The sequence below is a fragment of the Mixophyes fleayi genome, chromosome 4 (assembly GCF_038048845.1).
Source record: "Mixophyes fleayi isolate aMixFle1 chromosome 4, aMixFle1.hap1, whole genome shotgun sequence".
In the NCBI taxonomy this organism is placed as follows: Eukaryota; Metazoa; Chordata; class Amphibia; order Anura; family Limnodynastidae; genus Mixophyes; species Mixophyes fleayi.
The window spans coordinates 41,958,495-41,968,071 of record NC_134405.1 but is presented as its reverse complement, the minus strand read 5'-3'; the positions used below and the strand labels follow the sequence as shown (position 1 = coordinate 41,968,071).

The 9,577-nt window shown below is 41.0% G+C and overlaps 1 protein-coding gene across 4 annotated transcripts in view; it reads right to left on the bottom strand.

The window, feature by feature from the left end:
* LOC142151294 (potassium channel subfamily T member 2-like) overlaps positions 1 to 9,577 on the bottom strand; it is a 111,942-nt gene that overhangs the window by 79,401 nt on the left and 22,964 nt on the right. The window contains exon 1 of one of the 4 annotated variants that reach the window (XM_075206794.1): positions 7,937 to 8,333. The exons of the other annotated variants lie outside the window; for them this stretch is intronic. Coding sequence (XP_075062895.1) covers positions 7,937 to 7,995 — 59 coding nt within the window. The 5' untranslated portion in view covers positions 7,996 to 8,333. Of the gene's footprint in view, positions 1 to 7,936; positions 8,334 to 9,577 lie in introns of those variants that run through there. 4 annotated transcript variants of the gene reach the window in all.

Here is a 9,577-nt window from a genome sequence, read left to right as displayed (position 1 = left end):
GTGTTATAGTGTTACCAGCTTGAGAGCTGTTTCGCAGTGCCCTTTCTCTGCCACCATAGGTTTAGTTAAAATTAAAACTCATAATAAAAGTTATCGCAATATTTTAATAACTTATCCAAGTCTCCGTGTGTTTATTTGCATGCAAATGTTTAGAATTGTCAAGGTGTGTTGTGAGGATTATGGTGACATACACAGTGAGCCCTTTATATATATATATACACATAGGGCAGGGACTGATGTGAATGAGGTCTCTGTACAGCGCTGCGGAATCAGTGGCGCTATATAAATAAATAGTAATGATGATATATATATATATATATATATATATATATATATATATATACACACATATTGGACAGTTTAACAATAAGGGATACATGTCCTGCTTGATTTTTGCAGTTTTCTCTGTGTGTGACATGTTGAAGAGTATGAAGGTAAAACTGTACAGAGACGGTAACTCTTGTGCCAGCCAGCACGTCCTAAGAAGCACATCTAATTAGTGCTATCACCTGGACTTTTACAATGGCCTCAGGCGTGACCTCTGACACCAGAACACATTGCTTATGGCCGCTGGCCATTGGCCTCAGCGGGAATCTACCTGTTCCCAGTCTCAATTACATAACAGGCCAGCTGCTCTGATGTTATGGCGCAGCAAGCGCTGTTCTGGAGAGACAGCCCTTATCACAAGAACAACCTGAGCACAGGCAGTGGAGCCTCGCAGCTAATGTCACACAGCTGCACACAGTATTGTGCAGGTTAACCCCTCCGCTGCCAGGCAAGCCCGAAATACATTACAATGGGCTTTATTTTAGGCCTCGCTGGCAGAAACCAGGTGCCATCTGCTGATTTATCCAATGCAAAGCATAGAGCAGAGTATATGCTAACAGTCAGCCCCAATCTGTCTTCATTATTTGACACAGTCATTGTGTTTACATAAATGTGTATGGCTTATGTCATGACCACCGCCGAGGGAACACTGCACCTATGAATGAAGTTAAACTGGATTCAAAATTACAGATATTTTGTTATGTTTTAGGAGAGGGTTAACTGTATGGTCTTGAAGTGCCTTGAATGCCAAAACAGCTATGTTTAAACAGATGACCAATGAGAAGGTGATTATTACTGCTCACTGACATATTTTTGTGAAAGTCTATTTCTCATTGTAAATGTCCCTAGCCCTGATAGGGATGTTTAAGGGGTGCTCTGCGTGCCTTAATCTCTCTCTTTCTTGATGGCACAGTGCCACCACCCAGGTCTTCTGGACGAGCTACCCCCAGCCCTCTGTGGGGATGGGGGTAGCTCGTCCTACCGTAGGACAACTTGGAAGACCCCCTTGAAACCACGCAGACCTCTCAGGGATAACACAGCACAGCATATTAATAAAAACTATGTGGCGTGTTTATTAAAGTGAAATGATAATGGGAAGTTAAGATTTAAATGCATCCGGTGGTAGAATATTAAACAGTTTTAAATACAGAGAATGCAATTTACAGTGTAATCTTGAATAAATTAATTTGTTACGATATCGATCAGACAATCAGTCAATTAGACCCAAACTCTTAAAAGAGCAACTTATCAGTCACGTTACTAACTATACGACCCTCTCAATATTCGGATTATCTGTCCATACAGACCAACCTCTCTGACAGTCACAAGTGGACACCCAAACCAAACTAATTACTGTTCACTGTAGTAGAACAGTATTAGCTAGAATATCAACTAGCAGATGACATAGAAAATAATTAACTGGAATAGAATTTAATGACATTGGATTGCGTTGAATAGAATTTCATAGATTGATACACCCTTGGGGTTATACCCCACCTCACAAGCTGATAGATTAAACTCACAGCCTCTTAAAGACAATTTTTTTCAGTAACAGTAAAGAACATTGGTTTGCAATATAGTACATTCAATGAATATCTTTAACAGTCTTCCGCAGGCGCCGTTTTGCTGAAGCCCTACGGTGACTGGGTTTACTTAAGGGCCAAGTCAAATGGGAATTTTAGAACCACTGACCAAGAAACAGCAATGTTATAAAGCGAGAATATTCTCAGTTACAGCATCATGAATGGGAATGCAAAAACATATTCCCATCACACAAAACGAATTCCTCTACTGAAACACTGCCTGATTATATTGTTGCTTTAAACAACATCTGACGTTGCCATTACAATGCGGAATAGACATTTCCATAGAACAGTACAATAATGATATTCCTGAATAGTCTCCTGTGCAAACATAAATCATCATCACCATTTATTTATATAGCGCCACTGATTCCGCAGCGCTGTACAGAGAACTCACTCACATCAGTCCTTGCCCCATTGGGGCTTACAGTTTAAATTCCCTTACACACATACACACAGACTAGGGTCAATTTGTTAGCAGCCAATTAACCTACCAGTATGTTTTTGGAGTGTGGGAAGAAAGCACCCGGAGGAAACCCACGCAAACACAGGGAGAACATACCAACTCCACACATATAAGGCCATGGTCGGGAATTAAACTCATGACCCCAGCGCTGTAAGGCAGAAGTGCTAACCACTAAGCCGCCGTGCATAGATGTTTTGATATCCAAATAACTTCAAGACTGTGCAGATAACTGTAAAAATTTCCCCTAAAATCTAATTCATGCTGCCCTGAAAAGGTCACTAGCTGACATAAATGATGGCACATTCAGCTGGACCCTTTTGTGAATTAAACCTTAATCCTGCTTGCAGATCTGTCAATGTTTTTCTCTACATTTTATGAAATATAATTAGGCAGTACTGCCAATAATACAAATAATTTATATTGTATTTATGACAGACATGCAGTAACAATGGTATACAGATTTCCTTTTTACAACTGTTTTCCCCTAGTGATATGTTGTGACTGTGTAAAGTCAAAGGCTTGTTTTTAATTTAAACAGGAGAGAGGGGAGGGGAGGGTGTTAGGGACATGATCTCAGAGGTTGGCATAGGTTGGCAGTGGAGAGTGGAGGGTGCCAGGAGAGATGACCTAAGGAATGGGATAGGGTCAGGCAGATTTTAGCCCAGGGAGCAACACTTGACTCAGCAGTCTATTAGGAATATTTTAAAGGAAAAACAAATGCAGGTGGCCCCGTGACCCAGCCCAAGGTAGCCCACTATGATGCCCCCTAGCCCAGCTTGCCCCTGGATAGGGTGGCCTGGGAGAGAGGAAGGTATCAAGGAATAGGATCACAGGATAGCATGCATGGGGAGAGGCGAGGTTGTCAGGGGACAAAATCTTTGGCTTTGGGCAGCACGGTGGCTCAGTGGTTAGCACTTCTGCCTCACAGCACTGGGGTCATGAGTTCAATTCCCGACCATGGCCTTATTTGTGTGGAGTTTGTATGTTCTCCCTGTGTTTGCATGGGTTTCCTCTGGGTGCTCCGGTTTCCTCCCACACTCCAAAAACATACTAGTAGGTTAATTGGCTGGTAACAAATTGACCCTAGTCTGTGTCTGTGTTTGTCTGTGTGTGTATATATGTTAGGGAATTTAGACTGTAAGCTCCAATGGGGCAGGGACTGATGTGAATGAGTTCTCTGTACAGCGCTGCGGAATTAGTGGTGCTATATAAATAAATGGTGATGATGATGATGATGATGGTATAGGGTGCCAGAGGAGAGGGGATGGTGTTAGGGATCAGGATTTCAATAGATCAAATAGTTTCCAGAGGAGAGAGGAGGGTGTCAGAGATGAAACGGGTTTCCAAAGGAGGGTGACAGGGAACAGGATCTCAGGTCTCTGCCTGCAGGTCTCTGGCTTTTTCAACTTTGATTGCAAATGCCAGGAAAGCCCTTTGAAGGTGTTTTTGAGGCTGTTTTCGTTAACACTTGAATCTGTACTTATCGAACACGTCTTACTAAAGATAACACAAAAGTAGTTACATCAGAACTCTCCAATTGTAAGTAAATATATCAGCTGATACAATATACAGACATTTTGATACAGTGCATTATCACACTAGTGACATTACTATTACAAATCATACAATATTGATGATTTGCCAGGCAGATGTGGGTGAAGTCTACCCTGCTCCAACCCTCATTCCAAAGTCCGGTTTTTACATTGGTGTCAGAACATGCATATCGAACGCATTTGTTGAGAAAATCTGTTGTCCCAGAACCAAATCAAACTGTGTATCGACCATTTCTGGAACCAGTACGGACAGTAAACGAATAACATGTCACTTCCATTGACTTTCATATAATTGTCAGTTTTCGGGTTTAGTTCCACTTGAAGCATTTAGCTCTCAAAAGCAGCAGTCGGCTATTCCACGCATGAGTGCCCCCATCACAATTACCTCCAGCTGGAAGGTGGGTAAAGCCGGAATACCTGGCTAATTAGCCTGAGAAAGATGCGATGTGCTCGAGTGTAGGCCAGACAGAGTGCAGAGCTCATAAAAATTCCCTTCTGAAAATTAATTCTACAATCTGTTCTTTCCGGCAGGTTAGGATGTGATTTCATGCTTGACAGGAAAACGAAAACACAGTTTACCAGCCCAAAGAAAGAGCAAGGGAGAAGAGAGAGATTACATGCACCAGGGAGATGGAGAGTGAGGGTGAAAATAAAATGTAAGTATATATATATAAAAAAGTATGATATTGAGAGATGGAGAAATGGAAACAAAATGTTTACAAATGGATGACAGAAAACTGGCTGTCCAAGGAAGCGTGCAGGAACAACATAGAAATATAAGAGAAGTGGCAAACATAACAATCATTACACAGACAAATGTTGCATAGAAACGGGAGAAGAAAATGCAGATGACCTAAATTACAAGTCGAGTGTATGAGGTGCTCAGAGTTGAACAAAGAACAAATGACATTAACTACTAATAAACAGCAACCAATCAGATGTGTGCTTATATCATATAATGTACTCTAGACCGATCAAAGCTAATTGCTGATTGGTTGCCATGGCTTATTAGCCATTTGCAACCTTCTTGTATCCAAAAAATGGTAATTGCTCAGGTTTTAGACTTTATAGGCATTTTAAACTGTGGAACAGCCGGATGTCACGCAAGAATCACCTACGCATTCTAATGCCTCATTCAGAAGAGTATATTGCCAGAACTTGCTCTCACCATGTTCCAGATAGAATGCAACGTGAATAAACTGCTGAAAAGATTGTGCAGGTGTTGGGATCATTGATCCCTGCCTCTGCACTCATCTGCTGTTCACACGAGTGGAGTCTAGGTCAAAGCAAAGAGCTGGAGCATTGTGCATATTCAAATTTTCTGGTTTTCTAAACTGATTAATGGTTTATACTGCAACTAGTGTGAAAAGCAGAGTTGGGCAGGCTCCGGAATAAATTTTCCCAGTGGCTGCAGGAATGCGACTTGAACACCTTCCGACATAGAAATCACTGAATGTTCTTGCAGTCACATCAAGGCAGATCATTAAGGAGACACATGAATGATGTCTTTTATAGTAAAGGTCCCAGTAGAGGGACTCCCACCTTGGTGCTATCATGGAGGCATGGACTGTTTGGGAATAGGGGATATCCAAGGTGGATAACCCCTTAAAACCTCTCACAATCCATAATAGCTGTCGGTATTTCATAGCCACCTAACACGACTCAGTAGTCCTGATTGTGGTGGGACTGTCATGGTTCCTGAGATCGGACAGGGACATGGCCTATTGAAAAAGGGTGTGAATTTGCAGGTATGTCCTGGTGTTTATGATGATGTCACAACAGCCCAGCCTGTCCCAGATACAGCAATCAGAACAGCTGGCCGTGACTGGCGTCACTTTAGTCACTTAGCAATGAATTCTACTAATCTGCGACCACAAAGGTTTTATTATGGTGTCCTTATGTTCACCAGAACCACTTATTAATGTTTCACACTTAAATCACATACATATGTAGCATGATCCTCCCCGGGCTTCGTAAATTCACAAAGAAGCACGGAGAATACACTAGATTAAATTTATTTAATCTGAAAAATGTTTCCAAGGCTTAGTTAAAAAAATTAATAACAAAGACATACAATATGTTGCACAAAAGTGTTTCAGAAAATAAAATAGGAAATAAAATCAGAGAACTACTTACTAGGTAGACTTGATGTGTGAGGGAACACAATTGAGAAGTATAGGACATTTCAGTCTTGATAGACCCCTCATGAAAATGCACACTCTGATGTCTAAAGCAGAAGATTTTAAACCCTTTTTCCACGTAGCCCTCACCCCACAGCTGGAGTTTAGCTGTCAAAGGACAGATTGATCTGCCAATTGTCACAGGGCTTTTCAAAGGGAGCTAGTGAAGTCCTGATATAGGAATGTTCACAGGGCCTTGAGTTTTGCTCCTTCTGCTCAGGCTAGATGGTTTACAACTTTGGGCTTCAAACTCCTCCCTGATCTGGCTATTTCAAAAGATTAATGACACTTGCAAAGCACCCATTGAGATTACATTACAAGGTTACATAAAATATTCACATGGTCATACATGAATTCAACAGAAATTAACAATCAGTTATTGGATATACTACCAAATCATCACAATGATTGGGGACTGAATTTGATGGATCCTGCCAAGGGCCTAATATGTCCTGTTTTTGCTTTTCCAAATATTTGGAGGTAAAAGACAGAGACAACCTCCATGACCTGCCAGCTGGTGACAGTGAGTGATCTCACTGGAGCTGCGCTGACGCACTCGGTCTCCCACATGTTCTGCTCTCCACACTTACATTCCCTCCAAGTGCTACGTACATACAGTTGAAGGGCTCCAGCACTTTTTATCCTTTAACAGGTGTTTGGGGACAGGTCTACAGAAAAAGAGTGAGAGCACTGCTTTAAAGGCTCTCTAAATACATTGCATGCCACGTTGCCACACCAGATGGAGGAAGTGGGCGGCAGTGTGGAAAATTCTTTGGGACCTTCTGATGTGTGGGTGCCCTGGGGTGACATAATGTGCTCTCTACACAATCAGGCACTGGGCATTGCTGTAAATCAAAATAGTGATAGGGAGGCGTAAGGTTTGACTGTACTTATTATTAAAATAATTTAAATATATATTAGTTCTGAGCAGTTTGGATTAAGGTTAATCTGACAAATTTTAATTTTACAAATCTGAGTCGTTTTTTGGATGGACTTGAAATTGCCTGCACTCCTTGGTCCTGAAAGCCAGGAAGAACATCACGGTCACCTGATCGCATCATGCCAGATTTTGTATCCATCAGCCCGTGGTTCTGACTGTCTGCAAACTGTAGTCTCTGTTTATAATGTTATATCGGAAGAACAACTACAACTCCCAGAAGCCCATGTACAGGTTACATGGTGTTATTTGACCAATCAGTGAGCAGTAAAGCTGGGCTTCTTAGAAAGAGACAAGTGTTATCACTGGTGATGAGAGATATGGAGGGAACCTGTCCTGCAGTAGGTCCAGCAGTTCTTTATGTAGGGAGCTTTAAACAGGGCAGATAAGTTTGTATTTTATTGTCTATGTCTTTATTGCAATCACTATTCATTATAATGTGTTTGAGTAAATCTCATTTAAATGTATTACTGGCCTTTTGAATATACGAGGCAGCAGCCCAAATTTGTCTCCCCAATTTGTACCTATCAGCACTGAATGGAGAATAGTAGAAAGAGGGTACATAGTACAACCCTTTGTGTATGTTTGTTCCTCTCCTAGTGGCTATGAATGTGGTGAGCTTTCTTTACGAGGCTTGGGGGTATATTTACTAAACTGTGGGTTTGAGAAAGTGTAGATGTTGCCTATAGCAACCAATCAGATTCTAGTTATCATTTATTTAGTACATTCTACAAAATGACAGCTAGAATCTGATTGGTTGCTATAGGCAACATCTCCACTATCTCAAACCCGCAGTTTAGTAAATATACCCCTTGGACTCTGGTCTTTCAAGAACTTAGCAACACCTACGCGGATACATAAAGTACAAGATAAAGTTATAGGTCACTTACCCAGAATCCACTGTGCCTCCTGCTCCATTGTATCTGCCAAAAAACTTTAGGTCGGCCATTTAAACCCTATCTACCGCTCCATTGAGTCAGTGCTATACCCTATATCTCAAACACTTCTCTACCATCACATGCAGCATACTCTGGTCTAAGTTACAGCAGCAGCCGCGAATGCTTGTTTTGTCCAGTGCAGCTGGACAAGCAATTGTTGCTGAAGCTTTCTAATAAATGCCTTTCAGTCTGAAACTGTATCTAAGAAATAAGAGAAGAGTACTATCTTAAAAGCCTTTCGAAAGCAAAAAACAAAAATCCCAAACAAGTAGGCCAAAAACAGAAAGAGAAAAAAAAATTAGCAGCTCGTTAGCAAATTGGCTGCTGTTTTATTCCCTCCCACATCGTGTAATAGGTTTAAATCCCCCTTATTTATTTTTTTCCTCCTAACGATGCCACCTCGTTAGGATGACTGAGAGCGTAGCAGGGACACTTAGGCTGGAGAGGGTTGCTATGGTGACAAGGGCCTGCTGGTGCGCGGGAGGCCTGCCCTGCTACTTTTCTAAATTAAATATAGTGACAATGGAAAATCACGTTAGGAGACATTAGGAGGCTTTGTGCGCCGATCTGTATAGTCAACAAGTTGTATAACATTTGAACTCCTTGCAAAAAAAAAAAAAGGTCAACCAGCCTGAAAAGTACATGCATATACAATGACAGTGAGAAATGGCTGTTCTGATGGGAATCAAAGTAACCCAAAGAAAATGTTATATTTAGTAGATCAGTCATGCTGATAAGCAGAATGATGCAAATAACAGGTTAATGGGTTTGATCCGAGGAACAAAATATTACATTTATTTTTTTTGTATTGGCTTAAAACTGTGTTTTCCAGTAATCTCCACTGTCCAAATAGAATAAATGTATGATAAATAAATTCAACATGTTTCTATACAAAGCTGTTTCCCCAAACACAGTTTGCCGTTCATCTTAGATAAGATGTTTAAGCAAATAGAGCACAGATGCTTGACACTCAGATAAAGTCTCTTTTGTGGATTCTGCGATATTAAACAAATACAGAATTTAATAGAAGCCAAAAGACCACACAACGCAGAGTCAATTCTGGTCGACACACACACACACATACATAGTTATTATCTGTATTGAACAGTAGCAAAATCATCCGAGCGGAAGCCTTGTTTCCGTTAACTTTTAAAGGGCACCTGTTGCCTACACATGGCGTAGAAAGTCATTATGTGGGCTTAACCGTAATCATGAGAATGCAGCCTGTTCATTGGCTAGCAATCAGTGACATCATTAAGGCTTCACAAAGTACCTCATGCCTCACTAATGTCCCTAGCTCCTAGTGAAATGGAATCTGAAAATAATTATAAGACAACAATATGTCCACCTTCAGTGTGTGTAGGCAACCAACGGGTACAGAAAATTACCCAAATGCACAGTTAAATGCCCTGCTTAGTCATTGAATGATTAAATGGTATATGATTCTGTATCTGTTGGTTGGAAACAGTTATGACACTGGTATCGAGAGGCCATGTAAACCTCTGCTCCAAAATCGGGCTCTGTTAAAAAGTAACTGTATTATTTTTAGCCCAATTCGTGATGTAGGTAAAAAGGTTAACACAAGCTGCCAAG